This window comes from Onychostruthus taczanowskii, unplaced genomic scaffold (assembly GCF_017590055.1).
Source record: "Onychostruthus taczanowskii isolate IOZ18803 unplaced genomic scaffold, ASM1759005v1 scaffold18, whole genome shotgun sequence".
NCBI classification, from domain to species: Eukaryota; Metazoa; Chordata; class Aves; order Passeriformes; family Passeridae; genus Onychostruthus; species Onychostruthus taczanowskii.
The window spans coordinates 7,833,440-7,851,215 of NW_024499017.1; the positions used below are offsets into that span (position 1 = coordinate 7,833,440).

General features: G+C 53.7%; 3 protein-coding genes across 3 annotated transcripts in view; 2 read left to right on the top strand and 1 right to left on the bottom strand.

Annotated features, from left to right (window-relative positions):
* The window catches only part of COQ9 (coenzyme Q9), a 7,045-nt gene extending 82 nt beyond the window's left edge, over positions 1-6,963 (top strand). The window contains exons 1-9 of the mRNA XM_041400415.1: positions 1-9; positions 570-741; positions 1,331-1,466; positions 1,822-1,964; positions 2,229-2,313; positions 3,503-3,607; positions 4,936-5,091; positions 5,462-5,515; positions 6,854-6,963. The exon at positions 1-9 is cut by the window's left edge and continues 82 nt beyond it. Of these exons, the coding sequence (XP_041256349.1) occupies positions 1-9; positions 570-741; positions 1,331-1,466; positions 1,822-1,964; positions 2,229-2,313; positions 3,503-3,607; positions 4,936-5,091; positions 5,462-5,515; positions 6,854-6,889 (896 nt within the window). The 3' untranslated portion in view covers positions 6,890-6,963. The remainder of the gene's footprint in view (positions 10-569; positions 742-1,330; positions 1,467-1,821; positions 1,965-2,228; positions 2,314-3,502; positions 3,608-4,935; positions 5,092-5,461; positions 5,516-6,853) is intronic.
* Positions 6,964-6,984: 21 nt separating this feature from the next.
* On the top strand, positions 6,985-13,175 carry POLR2C (RNA polymerase II subunit C). The gene is made up of 9 exons (XM_041400414.1): positions 6,985-7,169; positions 7,385-7,434; positions 7,634-7,702; positions 7,808-7,860; positions 7,966-8,094; positions 9,304-9,355; positions 9,796-9,964; positions 11,982-12,056; positions 12,693-13,175. The coding sequence occupies exons 1-9, from the start codon at positions 7,084-7,086 to the stop codon at positions 12,835-12,837; spliced, it is 828 nt and encodes a 275-aa protein (XP_041256348.1). The 5' UTR covers positions 6,985-7,083; the 3' UTR covers positions 12,838-13,175.
* Positions 13,176-15,027: 1,852 nt separating this feature from the next.
* DOK4 (docking protein 4) overlaps positions 15,028-17,776 on the bottom strand; it is a 3,570-nt gene continuing 821 nt past the window's right edge. The window contains exons 2-8 of the mRNA XM_041400718.1: positions 17,478-17,585; positions 17,146-17,260; positions 16,930-17,049; positions 16,644-16,833; positions 16,206-16,344; positions 15,995-16,118; positions 15,028-15,901 (exon numbers count right to left, since the gene is read on the bottom strand). Of these exons, the coding sequence (XP_041256652.1) occupies positions 15,777-15,901; positions 15,995-16,118; positions 16,206-16,344; positions 16,644-16,833; positions 16,930-17,049; positions 17,146-17,260; positions 17,478-17,585 (921 nt within the window). The 3' untranslated portion in view covers positions 15,028-15,776. The remainder of the gene's footprint in view (positions 15,902-15,994; positions 16,119-16,205; positions 16,345-16,643; positions 16,834-16,929; positions 17,050-17,145; positions 17,261-17,477; positions 17,586-17,776) is intronic.

Here is a 17,776-nt window from a genome sequence, read left to right on the forward strand (position 1 = left end):
GGGAGCGGGGCGCCGCCGAGCCGGTGCGTTTGAACGAGGGGTTGTTCGGTGTTGTTTTTCGTTAGAAGCGTGCGCCGGTAAACCCAATTTATTAAAAAAAAAAAAAAAAAAAGCGCCAAATCAAAAAACCGGCAGCTAAATTAAAAGTTCCCGCGGAGTGTCGTTGAGTAATCACTCAGTGATTATTAGCGTGTGGTTCTGTCAGGGCTCTGCAGCTAACCCGTCGGACTTGCCTTATGTCCCCCGCTCGGAGGGCAGCACCTTCCTCCCAACTCCTTAATCAGGGACCAAAATGGGGAGAGCGCATCTTTGGGTGCCTGGTCTTCAGTCTGAGATTGAGAAACGATTTGCAATACGTGCCATTTCTGCACTGTTCTTTCCCCCACCAAACATTTTTGCTGTATTCACGTAGACATGAGCTCAGCTGAGAGCGGCACTTAACAGAGGCGTAAAAAAAGCCACTGTGAATTTGTGTTCTTTTCAGCTGCGTTCCCCACAGCCCTCTCCACCTTAATTTTCCGTGCTTCGCAGTGTGGGAAGGAGATGCTGACTCTTGGTTTCCCTTGCAGCGGTCAGGTGCCAGCAATACCCACCACTCCGTGCTCTGCAGGCCTCGGCCGCGCTGAGGGGAGCCTCTGATGAGCTCAGGAAGGAGCCGTGGGCATCTTCCTCTCAGCAGCACTTTGATTCACCTCCCGCTGGTCACCAGCCTGAAGAGAAACCTCAGGGCCCTCACCCCAGGTAACTCACAACTCCTTCTAGCACTGTCCCACCGACACAGGGATCGGAGGGCTTTTGCTTTCCTGAACCTCACATCTGAAACTGGAAGACAACGAGATCTAGAGTTAAGGAGCCCCAGACTGCAGCAGCTGGAGAGCTGCTTTGCTGTGACCGTGCAAATTCCACCATGGAAACAGCATGGGGCTTGCTTTCAAGAGGGAAACTCTCTTGTCTGCAAAGCACAAGTCTTTGCTTCTGGATTTTTTGTGTGAATCTTAAAAAAACAGGGACCATGTGTTGTCCATATGCCCATAGTATAAAGCCTGTGTTGGAAAAGGTTATAGTTTAGTTTCCTGTAAAGGAGGGGAATGTGGGGCTGATTGGTCTCCATGTAGACATCTCCACTGAGCCCTCCTTCCCTTATTTTTCTCTTCTCTCTCAGCAAAGGTTTGTTAAGAATCATTTTTCTGGACAGGGAAGGATTTTACTGGAGGAGGCCAGATTTATACTAAGCAGTCTCAAAAAGTGCCTGGTGCCAGCGAGTGGCAGAGCCCAGGGCTCTGCTGTTTGGTGGTGACACTCCCCTCACTGTAACAATGCCTTCTCATAGTTACACTGGCCAGGGCGGCCAGGAGTCTGAGGACTATGAGAGCGAGGAGCAGCTGCAGCATCGAATCCTCACAGCGGCGCTGGAGTTTGTGCCTGAACATGGCTGGACTGCAGAGGCCATTGCAGAGGGAGCCAAGGTATGTGGGGAGAGAAGCAACAAAGCAGTGGAAAACTGGATGGAGCTGAAGTGCAGAGACAGCCAGGCCTGCATGCTTCCCCCACATACTCTTGGGCGATGCACGCTAGTGAGCAAATGCTACTGGGCAGGAAGGAAACCCAGCTGCTACAGGATAAGCCCTTCAGAGTTAGACTAAGGCACAATGTAGAGTAGTGAATCCTAAAGAGAGAACCTGTCTAGGAAGTACTTTTTAATGAAGTGTTGCTTTGTTTAAATTCACATAATATCTTTCACAAAATAAATACAACTTTTTGTAGCTGGATCCTCTTTAGCGGTGTCTGACCTGGGCTGTGCTTCTCTCTTCTTCCCTCCAGACCCTGGGCCTCTCTGTTGCTGCAGCAGGGCTGTTTCACAGTGATGGCAGTGAACTGATTCTGCACTTTGTGTCTGAGTGCAACACCAAATTGTCTGAGCTGCTGAAGAAGGAGCAGAAACTAGTGCAGCTGGGAGAAGCAGAGTGAGTACTGGGTGTGAACAAATGTCTTCCTTTGCAGATTTTGGGAGCTGGGTAGACAGAGAGGCCACCTTGAACACAGACACTTTAAGTTAAAAGTATAATTTACCCAAATGAAACCATCTTCCCAGATACAGACTAGGACCAAAGGCATGAAGGATATATAATGCTTTGCTTATCTATTGCTCAGCCAGGTGGAGAGTGATCTTTCAAGATCAGAATTGAGTTTAACTTGGATATTCTTCCTAATTTCTTTTCCTTACTCAGGAAGAAGCCTATAGATGAATTCCTGAGAGATGCTGTGGAAGCCAGACTGAGGATGCTGATTCCATATATTGAGAAATGGCCCCAGGTATAAAAGTAATATCAACATTGTCTCTTTTGCTTGTGTATACTTCAAACACCCTGTAACTTTCAACATAGTCTCTCCACCAGATTAGTTCAAGGTAGTAAATGAAGCCCTGGCTGCTTTCACATGATTGGTAGCCTTCAAGAGGAGAGCAGCCTCGGAAGGAGGCAGTTAAAGGTGACCTTAGAGCAACTGTTTCTCGCAGTTCTGGAAAGGCAAAGCTCTCTGTTGTTCACCCCACCCATCTGGCATCCCCAGGGGATTCCCTGTGTCTGCTCAGTCCTGTGTGCGGGGTCACTGCGAGCCAGGCTCCCTGCAGGGTTGCTGTGGCTGCACTGGGATCACCTCACACCTGGAAATGCAGAGCTGCTTTGCTGCAGGGAACTGTCCTTCGAGTGTGTGACTGACAAACCCCTGGCAGCCTGAGGGTAGAGCTCAACTGAGAGGGCTCCATGCTTCTAAATTCACATTTAACTTTCAAGCCATTCTTCCCACGGTGGGAAAGGAGTTGAATTGTGGCTACAGTGACAAGCAAAGAGTTCCTAATCTTGGGCTGCAAAGATTGCTGCGAGGTCAGCCTCTGTCCAGAGCCACTGCTGGCCTCTGGGCAGCTGAATCCTGCACCCCATGCACAGAAAGAGAGCACAGGCTTCATGTTCTTCTTTCAGATTAGCATAATTTGCCTTGTGAAGGATGTGGGTGGTTTGTGTCTCTCCTGGCACTGTGTGATTACGTTCAAAGGCTGCAGGATCCCAGCAGGGCCATTATGGCTGGCGCTGTTCTGCCCTCGGTTGCAGCTCTGAGTTCAAAGTCAAATTCAGAGAAATGAGAGATGTGACTCCCTGCCCACAGGGGCACAGCACAGTGTGAGTCAGCTCAGGCTCTGATGTTTCCATGCCAGAGAGGCAGCTCAGCAGAGACAGCACAGGGATGTTTGAACTGAGCAGGGATCTTTGGGGCCAGTACAGGCTGAGGCCTGAACTTACTGTGCCACTTACTGAGCCACACTGTGTGCTCCCTGCACATCCTGCTGCTTGAAAAGACTGCAGAGAGCTGGGAACACTTGTCACTGGGAGCTGGAGGCAAGTCAGCAGCAACAGGGGAAGGATAAAAGGGCAGAGCAGTGTTGGTCTCCTTCGGTGTTACATCCTTCTCTCGTTGGCTCCCATTTCTGTGTGTGTTTCCTTTGCAGGCCCTGAGTGTCCTGTTGCTCCCACGTAACATCCCTTCCAGCCTCAACCTCCTCACCAGCATGATTGATGATATCTGGCACTATGCTGGGGACCAGTCCACAGATGTGAGTCCTTGTGCTTTGGGAACAAGCTGCTTCTGCCCCTCAGCACTTTGGCAAAATCGCAGGCTCAGATAGGAGTGGGGCTGAGTCCCTCTGCAAATGGCCCGTTTGCTGAGTGAAGAGGGCATTTCAGAGGCACCCAAGGGTCCTTTTAAACTGCAGTCTAATTTCTAGAGAGACTTAAGAGCCACTGAGACTGAATGCAAATTACTGCCAATGGGATTAGTGCAAATTAAAAGGACCTACTTTCCTAGGCTCTTAAGTGCTCTTCTTTCTTCTTTTTTGAAGACACAGACAAAGTTGTTGAGATTTTGAGATTGAGAGGTTAATCCAGTTTTCAGTGAATGAGCAGTGGGTCTGTCAAACAGCTCTCTTCTACCAGCAATAGCATTTACAGACTTGACTTGAAAACCTTTAAAGAACCTACCTAAAAATACCAGTAGCTTATTAAAGCTTTCATCTTTCTGGCAGGAAATAAAAGAAAATTATAACCTTAATTATAGCAATTAATAAATTACTTTAATTCTTATAGATGTAGAGTGAGATGGAAAAAGCTAAATGAACCATTTTAACAAACTACTTTAATAAGCTTCTTTTATCTGTGTATAAAAGAGAAGCTACTGAAGTGAAAAATAAATAAGACAGCAGAAAAATTAAAGGAATAAACCAGAAGAAACTGAAAGGACACAATTGCTTCAGGAACTGAAAGTCCCTTCCATGTTATGCAAGTCAAACCAACATGTTGGAGCCAGTGTCTGCACTGAGCTGTTCCTAAAGTCTCACTGATGCAGGATTAGGAGAGGTTCTAAAGTTGTGTTTTGTTTGCACCTCCTGGCTGATTGCATGAGTTTTCCAGGAAAGCTGTGATGCTGAGCCTTCTCCTTCTTTCCCAGTAATGGGGTTTAAAGTCGCTCACAGCAGACCTCTTCCCAACACCAGGAGCCAGGCAGGGAATTCTCGTGCCTCAGAGACCCCTTCATGTGGGTTTTTAGGAACAGGAGGAGAACAGAAGGAGTTTTGTCTGAGACATCCAGCTGCAAATGGCAAATTCCTCTCTATGGGGAGGACAGTGCTGTGGGTGTGGGAGCTTCCCTTGCTGCTCTCTGCGCTCTGGATGTGAGAATTCTCACGCCTCAGAGACCCCTTCAGGTGGGTTTTTAGGAACAGGAAGAGAACAGAAAGAGTTTGTCTCAGGCCCTGAAAGCTTCAGCTGCAAATGGCAAATTCCTCTCTCTATGGGGCGTCACGTGCTGTGGGTGTGGGAGTTTCCCTTGCTCCCTGCACTCTGGATGTGCACTCAGCTCACAGCTGTCCCTCCCTGTGCCCTGCAGTTTAACTGGTACACTCGGCGGGCAGTGCTCACTGGCATCTACAACACCACGGAGCTGGTGATGCTGCAGGACTCGTCCCCTGGCTTCGAGGACACGTGGCGCTTCCTGGAAAACAGAGTGGCTGACGCCGTGGCCATGAGCAATACAGCCACGCAGGTGAGCTTGGGGGCAGTGTGCGTGCAGCAAATCCCTTCTCCACAAGGATATGTGGGGCACACCTGGCTTTTCCATCATGCACATCTGCTGAGAGACCCCCTTGTTGCTGTCAGCTCAAAATCGATAAATGATGATGTGGTTTTTAGTGAACTGACATGGAGGTGCCCTCTCTGTCAGACTGTCCCAGTGGTTAGGAGACATCCCAGGAAACGCCTTCCATGTGCCCTGTGTGTGGCTGTCACTGTGTCTGCAGTCCTGTCAGCACCTTTCTGTAGCAGATACATGTTTGTTGTACATTTTGTCTCTGTGTTTGGGGGCCACGAGTGCAACTGCAGGAAGCAAAAGGTCGTGTTCTTCCTGTCTCCCCCAGGTACAATCCACTGGAGAAGCTGTTGTGCAGGGCCTGATGGGAGCTGCAGTTACTGTAAGTAATGCTGAAACCAGCAGGGCTGTGAGAGCAGAATTGCTTCTGAATGTCAGCATGTGTTTTCCTCCCAAATTTAGAGGACAACGTGGAAAAACTATTGTCTTTCATAACTTAGATTTATTTAAGGGTAATTTCCTTGGTAGTTTGAGGTTAGTTCAGTGTTTTGTGGTGAAAGAACTTGAACAGAGCATAAGGAAATTAAGTCTGAAGCTGCAGGGATGAGAGACAGGTGATCAGAATAAATACACCTGTTCTCCATTGCTTGTGACAAGATCTCTCCCTGTGCCAGCCCCTTCCCGTGCTGGCAATCTTGACAGAGGGTCAGTGGCCCCATGGATACCTGGGAGGTGGCACCAGTCCCTGAGCCACAGCAGGGTGACTTCCTCAAGCTCTTTCATTTGACTTCAGTGTCCTTCCAAGGATTCATTCACTTGGCAGTGTCCTGGCCTGCTTTCTGTCCGTGCAGAGGGAACTGCACTTCCTCTGGGATACAAAATAACCCTTTGTGTACCCAGGAGTGACTTTTGAAGGGCTTCAGGGCCTCGCTGTGATTCTATTGTTGGACAGCTCCTATTTCATTTAGCAACAAAGTGATTTCCTTGTTATCAGAAATACATTTACCTTGTAGCAGGACAAGACAAATAGGCTGGAACATAAATTAGACATTATTTTTACTGACGAAGCACTTGTCAAGAATTTCTCCCACCTCCTTCCCCCTGCAGTTGTGATGGAATTTAGTGTCTCTCAGGCTCTCTCCTCTCTCACACCTGCACATGCCAAAAGGATCCTTCCCTGGAGAAGCCCCGGGCTCCGTTTTACATCCACAGGTGCCCTCGGGTCCGGGATATCTCCCAGTGCCGATGTTTGGTCTGTCCCTGCAGCAGATCCACTGCCCAGATGAACCTGGATGCGTTCTGGAGGGGGTGGGTTGTAGTCAGGTGCTTTGGGGAGCAATCATCCCAGTACATAACTGATGGGGGAGCACATTCCGAACCTCCCGAGCTGCATTCCTGACAGCAGCGCTGGGCTCTGCAGGCCTCTGCAAGAGGGATGGGCCAGCCTAATGCCCCAAAAGCACAAATTCACTGCCGACGTCTGTGCGGCCGCAGAAGTAAGCCCAAGCTGAAACCTGCTGGCCGGGAGGGCAGGCTCCGCTCCGAGGGGTGGCCGGGGCGGCTCCGGTTTGATTCTCCGGTTTGATTCTCCGGTTTGATTCCCGCAGAGCTGCCTCTCGGCCCTGCATCTCTGCTCCTAGCACACCGCCCTCCCCTCGGCACCTGCTCCGGCGGCCGCCCGGGACAGAGGCACTAAACCCCGTTCTCCCTGTGCCCACAGATCAAGAACCTGGCGGGGCTGAACCAGCGCCGGTGAGGCGGCAGCGGCGGCGAGCACCGGAGGGGCCGCGCCGGCCCTTCCCCGGCACTAATAAAGTCGTACTCAGCCTGGCACGGACTCTTTTTGCGGGCGCACCGGGGCCGGGGGGAGCGGGGCGGGGACGGACCGGGCGGCGGGAGCGGGGCCGGGAGCGGGGCCGGGAGCGGGGCCGGGAGCGGGGCGGGCCAGCCATGCCGTACGCCAACCAGCCCACCGTGCGCATCACCGAGCTGACGGACGAGAACGTCAAGTTCATCATCGAGAACACGGACCTGGCGTGAGCACCGCCGCGGGGCCGGGGGGGCGGGCCCGGGGGTGAAGCGGCCGCGGGAGGCCCCGGGAGCGGCCTCATGGACTCGGCTTCCCCGCGGGCCCCGCCGGTGCGGCCGGACAGGGTCTCTGAGGCAAAGCCCCGCAGCAGCCTCGGCCAGGTGTGCGGGCCTGCAGCCTCACGCTCCCTCATGCCCAAACGCGGGTGTTTCCCTCCCTCAGGGTGGCAAATTCCATCCGAAGAGTGTTCATCGCAGAAGTCCCCATCATAGGTGAGGCCTTTTGCTTTTGCTCCCTTGGGCTGCCCTCTGTGTTCTCCCACTCCTCCTCTCTGCTTTTGGCTCTCCTTACCCGTGTTCAGCCAGTACTGTGCCCTGCAGATGCTGCCCCAGTGTCTCTGCAGTCTCTGTAATGGTTTCTGTGTCCTCACAAGCTGGCTTTTCCCCACATGTGACTTTCTCTTCTCTGCAGCCATTGACTGGGTCCAGATAGATGCCAACTCCTCCGTGCTCCACGATGAGTTCATTGCACACAGGCTGGGTGAGTGCTGGGTGGGGAGGAAGATGAAGGTGTGTTGTGAGCAAAATCAGGGTTAGGGTCTCCTGTGGTCTATCAGACATTCCTCTGATTTCCTGCTTCTCCCAGGTCTCATCCCGCTCACCAGTGATGACATTGTGGATAAGATGCAATATTCCAGAGTGAGTCAAGAAAAATGCCGTGGGGAGTCATTTGGAGGGTGGTGGGTGTTGGATCTGATGGGAAGCTCTGGCAGTTTCTGCATGAAGAACCCGTGTGTGTGCCAGGACTGCACGTGTGACGAGTTCTGCCCCGAGTGCTCCGTGGAGTTCACGCTGGACGTTCGCTGCAACGAGGACCAGACCCGGCACGTGACATCCCGGGACCTCATCTCCAACAACCCCCGCGTCATCCCGGTCAGTGCCACCCCCTGCCCTCACAGGACTCACAGATTTCACAGAATCACTGGGTTGGAAGAGACCTTCAAGATCAGCGAGTCCAACCCAGCTCCAACACCTCAACTAAACCCTGGCACTGAGTGCCGCATCTAATCTTTTCTTAAGCCCATCCAGGGATGGTGACTCCACCACCTACCCAGGCAGACCATTCCAGTACTTCATCACTCTTTCCATGGAATCCTTTTTCCTAATGTCCAAGCTATATCTCCCTTGATGCAGCTTGAGACTGTGTCCTCTGGTTCTGTCAGTGCTGCCTGGAGAAAGAGACCAACCCCACCTGACCACAGACACCTTTTAGGGAGGTATAGAGTGATAAGGTCACCCCTGAGTCTCCTTTTCTCCAGGCTAAACACCCCCAGCTCCCTCAGCTGTTCCTCACAGGGTTGGTGTTCCCAGCCCCTCACCAGCCTCGTTGCCTCCTCTGGATGTGCTCAAGTGTCTCAATGTCCTTCCCAAACTGTGGGGCCCGAGCTGGACACAGCACTCCAGGTGTGGCCTCACCACTGCTGAGTACAGGGGAAGGGTGATTCCCTGCTCCTGCTGAGGCAGGGTGGCAAACACAGGGAGTGTAGACACTGACCACATTTCATGTTGCCTAAAGCTGCCTAAACCACTTAAACCCTAGTGGTTGAGCAAAGCAGGAGGATCTGCAGGAGCAGCGTGTGTGCCAGTGCCCTCCTCGTCTCTGCTGTGCTGTCCTTCACTTGCTGTCTGGTGGGCTGCAAAGCAGTGTGGCCTCATCCTGCACCCCTCATCCCAAACTCCTTGGCTGCTCTGAGGCCTCTGGCTTGCTGGTTCTTGTCTCTCAGATGGCAGAGTGTGAGGAGCTGGACCAGGGCAGTGCTGCCAAACAGCTCCTGTGCAGTTGTCTTGGGGCAGAGGATGTGGTGCTGAAGTGGGACAGAGGCAGAGGGACAGAGAATGTTCTAGTACACTGTTGAGGTGGCTCCAGATGTCACCACAGCCTGGGCTGCTTCTGCTGCCTGGTGACAGTGTGTGCCTGGGTAAAGCCCAGCAGGAGCCTGCTGTCTGTTACTCTCCTTTGGCTGTGTGTCATCTATAGCAGTTGTGGGAGTGACTTTAGGAGCCAAGCAGATTTGCTGTGCTGGAGCACTCATCCAAGCTGATCTTGTCCCTAATTTGCTTGGTTTTGTTTGGCTGCTGCAGGTGACATCTCGGAGCAGAGACAATGACCCCAATGACTACGTGGAGCAGGATGGTGAGTGGTGGGTCACTGGCAATAAGAACTGTAGGAGGAAATACCCTTTTCTCTCAGGTTCTTTGAACTCATTCTTCTTTACTAGCTGTGCAACCACAAGGCAGCTGTAAATATGATCCTTCTGAGCAGCTGGTGTCACTGCACGAGTGGGGTAGCATTTTGTCTTAATGCCACTCAGATTGTCCCAGAACTGAAGAGGATGCTTCTGTCTCTCCTTGTGAGAGCTTAGAGACAGCAAGGAGGTGAAATGGTGTGTTGTTGGCTGTTCCCTGGGGGCCTGTGCAGCTCCTTTTCACTCAGCTGTTCTGGGGACACAGCTGAGCCCCTCTAAGAACCCAATCAAACCCTGGACGCTGGTGACATCTTCCCGGGCACCAAAAATCTGCCTGTGCAGAGTGTGATCCAGCACTCTCATTTCCTCTCTGCGTGTGCTTCTGCAGACATCCTGATTGTGAAGCTGCGGAAGGGGCAGGAGCTGCGCCTGCGGGCCTATGCCAAGAAGGGCTTTGGCAAGGAGCACGCCAAGTGGAACCCCACGGCCGGCGTGGCCTTCGAGTACGACCCCGACAACGCGCTGAGGCACACGGTCTACCCCAAACCCGAGGAGTGGTATGTCCTGCTGTCTGTCTGCAGGGACTGGGAAGGGTTTTCCAGCAGGCCACAACTTATATTTTAGCCCTGGGGATAATTTGGCTCAGGAGCGTGCCTGCAGCATTGCCTTGCACAGACTCTGCTCCTGGGGTTGGGTAGCAAGGCCAGTCGCTTGTTGGCAGCTGCATGCAAGGTGGACTGGTTTGGGGTCATCTTTTGTCCTCCCTCATGTACCATCACTGCTGGTTTGCCTTGCTTTCGTGCCCTTTTTCACCACTTCTTGCTGATTTTTTTCTTCCCTGTGCAAGTGTTTTGTAGGTCAGAGTGAGGTCTGAGGAAGGAACAGATCCATGTGAGATGAAAGAAGTTGCTATGAGAGCAAAGAGTGGAAGGTTGGGTTGCAAGACTGATTTTTCAGCCTGGCTTGAGGAAGCCCAGTATGGCTGTGATTTAACCCATACATCTTCTCACTCCTGGAGCCTGAGCTCTGGCAGGGTTTCCCTCTCTGGCCCTTTCCTCTCCTCTGAAGTACCATTCTGCACAAGTTGCACACAGCTTCTCATCCAAAAGTGACACGATTTTACTTTTGGAAAGATGCTGCCCTGCTTTGGCCTGGGTGAGGACTTTATCCAGCATCACTTTTCATGACTGCTGCTCACCTGAGCTGCTCCTGGCTCTGTATCCCAGTGATCAGCTAGCAGACATCCTGTCACTGAGCACTCTGGAGCCAGCAGCATAGTGAGGAACCCAGGTGCTTTAGGCAGGGCAAGCTGAGAGCAAGGACTGGACAGGGTAGTGGATGCTCTGCTGTAAACATTGATCAGTGGCAGGCTCAGAAACCTGTGGCATACAACAGACAGGGCACCAGGAAACAGTTTTTGAGAAGTGCTAGGCAAAATATATGTAAAAGTTGGAAAAATCCCAAAAGAGGATTGATATTGGAGCTGCCAGTTCCTGATTATATGTCTGTCTTTTCAAGTTCATCTGACTCCCTGTGAAGAAAATACAGAGCCAAAGCCTTCTGCTGTCCAAGGCTAGCTATGATTTTTGGTTTAGCTTTTCATGCTAGTTGCTTTTTGAGGCTGTTGGCAGAGCACTGGCATGCAGCTGGACTCTCCAAACAGCTGTCAGGGTCATGGAAACCTCTGCACTGTTTTGGTCATGGGTGGTTCTGCAAGTAACAAGAAATGCCACCTTCATTAACACTTCATCTCAGTGGTTTTTACAGGCAGAAGGTTTGTTTGAGAAATAGAGTTTTATTTCAGGCAGCTGATTACAGGGTGCTGGGATCAGTGTTTCTCAGCATTGCTGGGGCAGAGGAAAGGCAGCAGGAGACCTTGGTGGGTACAGGATTTTCTGTGCTGGCTTTTCAGACAGCTCAAGGCTTTAGGTTTTCTTACATTGATTAAGTGGTTCCACAGAGTCTCTGTAAACCAAGGGATGCAGCGGGTAGAAAGATGTGTTTGCCTAACTGATGCACAGGTATTGCAGTGATTTTGGTAGAGGAGTGGAGGTGCAGGACATCAGGATGGAGTTCACTGATGCAGGTGGTGTCTGTTGTACAGGAGATTTTTTCCCTGCTGGGTCCAAGCCAACTGTGCCTCACCAACTTGAGTGCTGAGTACTCCAGTGCTTTCCTGACCCAGTGGGAAGTACAAAGAAAAGATAACCCAAGGTCCATTACTCCATAAAAGCATCCAGGCTCTATAAACACAGTCCATTCAGGAATCAACATCCCTTCACTGTAAGCACCTGCCAGATTGTACCAGTGTAGTTGGATGGAGCCACAGTACAGGGCTTGCTGAGTTTGGGCAGAGCAGGGCTGATCCCCTTCCTGTGCTGCTGGATGATTCTGTGGCATTAATGAAGAGCCACAAAGCACAGTGTGCTCTGGTGCTTGGTGTTGGTGACCACCCTGCTGCGTGCTGCATGTGAGCCCCAGTGCTCACTCATGGGGCCAAACTGAGTGCCTGGGCTCTGTGGGGCCAGGCTGGAGCAGGGGCTCTGTGTAACCTCTCCTGCTCTCTGATTCCAGGCCCAAGAGTGAGTACTCGGAGATCGACGATGAGGATGCTCAGGCTCCCTATGACCCCAACGGGAAGCCAGAGAGGTAGGGAGCTGAATGCAGTGCTGCAGCTGGAAGATGGGGTGACTGGCTGGGTGCATCTCATAGGCTCTCATTAATAGAAGAGTGTTTACACTGTGCTGAAATTGCCAGCCCAGGGAGCTGACATTCCCTGAAAAGCGGGGCAGGAGATGGCGTTAAGTGATGACATACCTAGATGTGGCAGGTTTTCCCCTCTGGGAGATACTAGACAGTTCTCCTGAGTTCATGTTGCCAGGGAGGGTGGTGCACACTCAGTGAGGTGTGAGGCCTGCAGGGGAAATACCCTGGCTTAAGATATTCATTCACCTGTGTGTATCTCATGCTCTGGTTGCTGGTGTTATTTGCACTGCAAAAGTGCCTCGGCCAGCCTTAGTCCCTGGCTTGGGGCTGCTGGCTCACAGGTCACGTTGCTGAACAGAAATCAATCTCAGAAGTGCTCTTGCAGCCTGTGAAGTTGTGAGTGTTGGTGTGACGGTTGTAGAGGGGCAGCACTGGCTGCTGCCTGCTTGGGAGGTGAATGATGATCATGATGGTTGGGATTCCAGGCAGATCTCCCTGCTGTGGGTGTGGATGGGCTGGAATGATGTGCAGTCTGGGTTTGCAGAGGTGGTGGTGACTTAACCCCTGCTGTAACCTCAGGTTTTATTACAACGTGGAGTCCTGCGGCTCCCTGCGCCCTGAGACCATCGTCCTGTCTGCACTGTCCGGCCTCAAGAAGAAACTGAGCGACCTCCAGACACAGCTGAGCCACGAGATCCAGAGCGATGTCCTCACTATCAACTGAGGTGGCCCTTGCAAGAGAGTGCTGTAGCTGTGAGTGATGCCTGGCTGAGATCTGGGGAGAGGCTTTTACCTCCCCATCATCTCCCTCTGCCTTTCCTGGCCCAGCGCTTGGTTGGTGACACCTCTTCCCTGGCCCTCCTTCCCAGGGAAAAGCCATTGTGATGTGGAAGGTAAAACAGGAAGGCAATCAGTCAGTGAGCATCTTAGCTGGGACAGGCTTTGTCTCCAAATTATCCTGGAGTTTTAGTTCTGGTGTTGGATTTTGGCCATGTGTGTGTTACACAACCCTACCTTATTTACATGTCCATTTACTGTGCTGAATAAAGCCTTACCCCCAAATTTTTCTGTTATCCATGAAAGCTCATGCAAGGCTGCTAGAGGAGATGTCACATCATTTACTTCTCTCCAATAGACATTAACTTAATGAGATCTGCTTTGGAGGGAGCACAGCTCGCTGATGCTGATTGCTGCTTGTGACATTATCTCCTGAGGAGAGCAGCACCCTCCTGCAGGCAGCCCAGCGTTCATTGATCCAGGGCTGTGTGTAAAGCAGATGTTGGAGGCTGGGGTGGGCGAGAGCTGCAGAAGGCAGCGCTGCAGGGGAGCCCAGCTGGGCCAGGCAGGCAAAGCTGTACTTACAGAATCCTCTGGAACAGACTCCACCCCTGTGCTGTATAACCCTTTCCTGAGGAGCTGGGTGGCACATGGGCTGTCAGTAATGGCCCCTGGCTGATATATTTCTTTGTGCCCACAGCCCCCAGTGTGTGCTGGGCTGGAGTTAGGTGCAGGTCCCATGCCCTGACCCCACTGGCAGTGTCTGAAAGCCACTTTGTCACCCCTCCTCTTCCTTCATCACTGCCCAGCATGACTTGGGATGAGCTTCTTGGTGACACTTTCCTGGAGAGACCTTCAGCTCCTGTACCACGGGCGCTGGGAGGGAGGGAAAGGCCTGTGTCCCTGTACTCATCCTGGTGTGGATGGGGATGGTTCAGGGGGTGGTGCTAGGGTCACACTGAGCTGGGGAGAGCAGCCCATGTCAGCATTGCCTTCCCCTCTGGGCAAAAGCTGCTGCAACCAGGCTGCTGCTTCCATTTCCTTGCCATGGCAGAGGTGGCTGCAGCATGGCTCCCCATCCCTGGAGGGATCACTGTGCTGGCTGGCATAGCTGTCTTACCCATGAGGCCAGTGCTGCCAGACAGTCATGGCATGGATAGCTTACCTGGCACAGCTCTGGGAGAGCTGGGGGATGGTGTGCCTTGAAACTCCTTCACCTGTGGACTTGGAGCCACCACTGGCCTGGCACATCCCCAGAGCCATGGGCAGCTGGAGGTGAGGGCGACAGAGGGCTGCTGGCACCCTGTTCCACTCAGGAACCACTTCTTCCTATCCCAGTGGTTTTAGGGCTTCACTTGAAATGTATTGGCCATGGCTGGAGGCAGAACAAAGCCCTGAGCCAAGCATGCTGCCAGGAACCTCAGGAAATCTCCCCCCATCAGCATTTTTCTCTCTGGCAGGCACTACTCCCACTCGCGCTTCCCGAGCGCGCTTGGATGGAACAGACAAACAGGAAGGGTGGATGTGGATAAGGGTTGTTTATTCATTGAGCAACTCCTTAAAAAACAGAAAACCCAAACATTTTTGGTAACAAATGTTAAATCTTTTCCAGATGAGGTGTGTAGCCAGGAAAAGAGGGCAAGTTCCACCTCTCACCCCAGGGAGGACACACTGCTGGGCAGTGCTAGGATCCAGAGCCCCTCTGTGCCCAGCCATGCTGCGAGGAGCAGCCTTTCTCTGTCCCCATGTCCCCTCAGCCACAAGCTACACCACCCTGAAACACAGTATTTACAGACCACAGATTCCCACATCACAACACTCCCTGTGCCCAACATATGGACCTGGAGCTTTAAAGGGCAGAAATAAAACCACCAAGCATCCAATCCAGACAGAAAGAAGACTCCAAACACCAAGGTTTGCACGGCAATAAAAAGATAGCCCTTCTAAAGGAGGTCAATAAATAGGAGAACTAGAAAAAATCAATTGCTTTTTAAGTTCAGCACATAAAGCCCAGTTCCACCCCCGTGGGTGAGGAGGAAGTGAGGGCTGTGGGAATGCACAGAGGAATGTGGCTCTCTCCCCCCATCAGCATGGGTTTCTCTGCTCTGGGGCTTCTCATATTCACAAAGCTGCCCCTTGAGAGACAGATGCTACTGGCCAAAACCAGTCCCATGGTTGCCCACCAGCACATAAACCAGGGGCATGGCAGGGGGACACAGCTGTGGGAGAAGTGAGGGGTGTTGGGGTGGGAGATGCCAGGGAGCTCGTCTCTGCCTGGCCGCTCACCCCAGTCAACCCCCCTGGAAGGAAAACCAGTTTCTCCTGAGACATATCAATTCTACAGCGAGCATTTAAATAGCTTGAAGAAGTGCAAAAATCAGCTCAGGGATGGCAGGGTGTCCTCAGAAGCACCCTGCTCTTCAGGGGGGGGTGGGACCCTGCACCATCAGCCTGACACAGCTGCATCCTCCGACGCTGCTCCATGGCCATGGCAGAGTGATGCTCCATCCTTCCTGCCACGCAGAAAACTCCAAATTTCTTGACCCCCCCCCAACTCTCTTCACCTCCCAGTTGGATCCCTAAGAGTCAAAAACCTCTGGGCATCTGCCCAAGGGCTCTTCAGCAGCCACCACATTTGCATTCATGTGAGAAGGAAATATCTCTTACAATACAGGAATTCAATATATATTTGAAGTCAGTTGAGGCTGAGCCAGCCATCGCCTCCACTAACACCAGACCAGGGCGTGAGCCAGTGCCTGCTTCCTAGTCTTGGCACCGAGGTGCCCCAGCTCAGTCTCCTGGAGATTCTGAGGGGTCACTGCCTGCGTCCTTGCCACCCCTTGGAGAAGAAAAAAGGGACCCCTGCCACAGTCCCCCCACACCAGCTCATGGGGAAGATGTGGGCTCCCTGTCTTCAGGCTTGTCGCTTTTGGAGGACTTTGGCTTCAGCAAGATGAACCTGTTGAGGAGGTCGGCGTCCGAGCTGGCCTGGGCACCTGCATACGCCTCCCCTGGGGACAAAACAGAGGGTGGGCTCACCTGGTGGGGAAAGCTCTGGGGGCTGGAGGAGCAGCATCCCCTCGGCGTGGGGTGGGGACACTCACCAGCATAGCTGGAGGACTCGGCCATGTTCTGGGAGCCAGTGATGTGGTGCCAGTAGGCGCTGCGGGGCAGCATGGTCGTGGGCGTGCAGGGGTAGGAGAAGTGCTCAGTGCCCTTGTTCAGCAGCTGCAGTGGATGAGGGGGAGGAGAGTGACACAGGGTCCCCAGAGTCTCCCCCAGCTGTGTCCCCCCTCAGCACGGGCTGGAGCTCACCCTGACGTTCTTCTCCATCTCCAGCAGGACCCTCTTGTGCTGCTCAGCGATGGCCAACGTGGCGCTGTGCACGCGCTGGTAGATCTGCTCACCCTCCTGCGTCTGGAAGGTGTAGAGACCTTCCCCTGCATCACACATCCTGTGGGGACAGGGCACAGGATGGCACCAAGGTCTTCAAGTCAAGGGATGATGAGCCAAACCCGCCCAGATGACAGCTGGCACAGCTTCCCACACTGTTAGAGCTGTGCCTAGGCTCCCTTCACGGTGCTGATCTGGGATCAGAACCAGCTCCAAGCACGGGCACACTGTACAGCCCACGGCCATCACCCCAGCCTCAGGCCTGCCCTGTGGTGATGCCAGCAGCGCCACTGCCTGCAGCATCCAGCTGGAGGAGGGCACAGAGCTGTGATCCCTGTCCTGGCAAGGGTGACATCTCACCGTCCGGCCTCGAAGGTGAAGCGGGTGGCGTCGCGGCCGTAGCGGCGCAGGGAGCAGAGGGGCCAGGAGACCAGCTTCACCCGGGGGTTGTGCGTGTCCCAGAGGTAGATGTTTTCGTGGGTGATCTGCAGCTTGCACTCGCCGTAGACGTCCAGGTTGGGGCAGGGGAGGAGGAACACGTTGAACCGGTCTGGAAAGGAGAAAAAAAAAAAAAATAGAAAATAAAATAATCAGCGGGGGGTGCAGCGAGGCGGAGCCCCGGGCGAGCACTCCCCGCCGCGCTCACCCGTCTGCTCGCACTGCACGCCGGGCGCCAGCAGGTCGGGCTCCCCCAGGCTGATGTCGTTCAGGCGGGCGCCCAGGCACTCCACCGACAGCGTCTTGTACCACTCCTCCGCCTCCAGCTCTGCAAGGCACCACGGCAGCCCCTGGGCGACCCTGGCCACGCCGGGGTGCCCCACCCAGCACCCTCAGCCCGGCTCCCCTGGGCGCTGCCCCGCACCTGAGTCGCAGGTGAAGGTCCGGGCGGAGTCGTCGGTAAAAACGATGGCCACCGCCTGTCTCTTGGTCTCCTTGGGCAGCCGCGTGATGCACTTGACATTGCTGATCTCGGTGACCTGCAGAGGAGTTGGGGGTCACCGAGGGCTGCTCCCAGACCCTGTTCCCTGCTGCACGCAGACCCTGACACCTGCAGCACCCAGACCCAGCTGCATCCCCGTCCGGAACGCATGGGCTGACAGCCACCCAGCGAGTTCAGGCAAGCAAGGACCTGCTCTGGCACGGGTCCCCAAGCAGCGGGCAGCACCCCAGCACCCCTCCAGCGCACCCCCTCACCTTGGGGCACCCCCGCAGGCACGCCGACTTCTCATCCGGGTACTTCTCCAGGCGCTGGGGCCCTTTGCTGGAGGATTTGCGGAAGACCAGCCAGCAGCGCCGGTAGATCTGCCGGACAGAGAGCGCGGCGGCTGCTCGCTGCAAGAGGGGCTCCCTGTCCCCACCACATCCCCCCGTCCCCATCCCCAGGACCCGTGCCTGGTTCTGCTGACCCTGCTGGCCTGGGGACAGGAGGGGATGCTGGGGACAGGGCTATGCCGGGGCTGCCATCATCTGCCCCCACCCCCCCCCCCCCCCCC

Excerpts from the sequence above, each read along its gene's own strand:
- POLR2C (XM_041400414.1), top strand. The coding sequence starts at position 7,084 with ATGCCGTACGCCAACCAGCCCACCGTGCGCATCACCGAGCTGACGGAC. Across the intron at positions 7,435-7,633 it reads CGCAGAAGTCCCCATCATAG|CCATTGACTGGGTCCAGATA; the intron begins GTGAGGCCTTTT and ends TCTTCTCTGCAG. Across the intron at positions 7,861-7,965 it reads ATAAGATGCAATATTCCAGA|GACTGCACGTGTGACGAGTT; the intron begins GTGAGTCAAGAA and ends TGTGTGTGCCAG.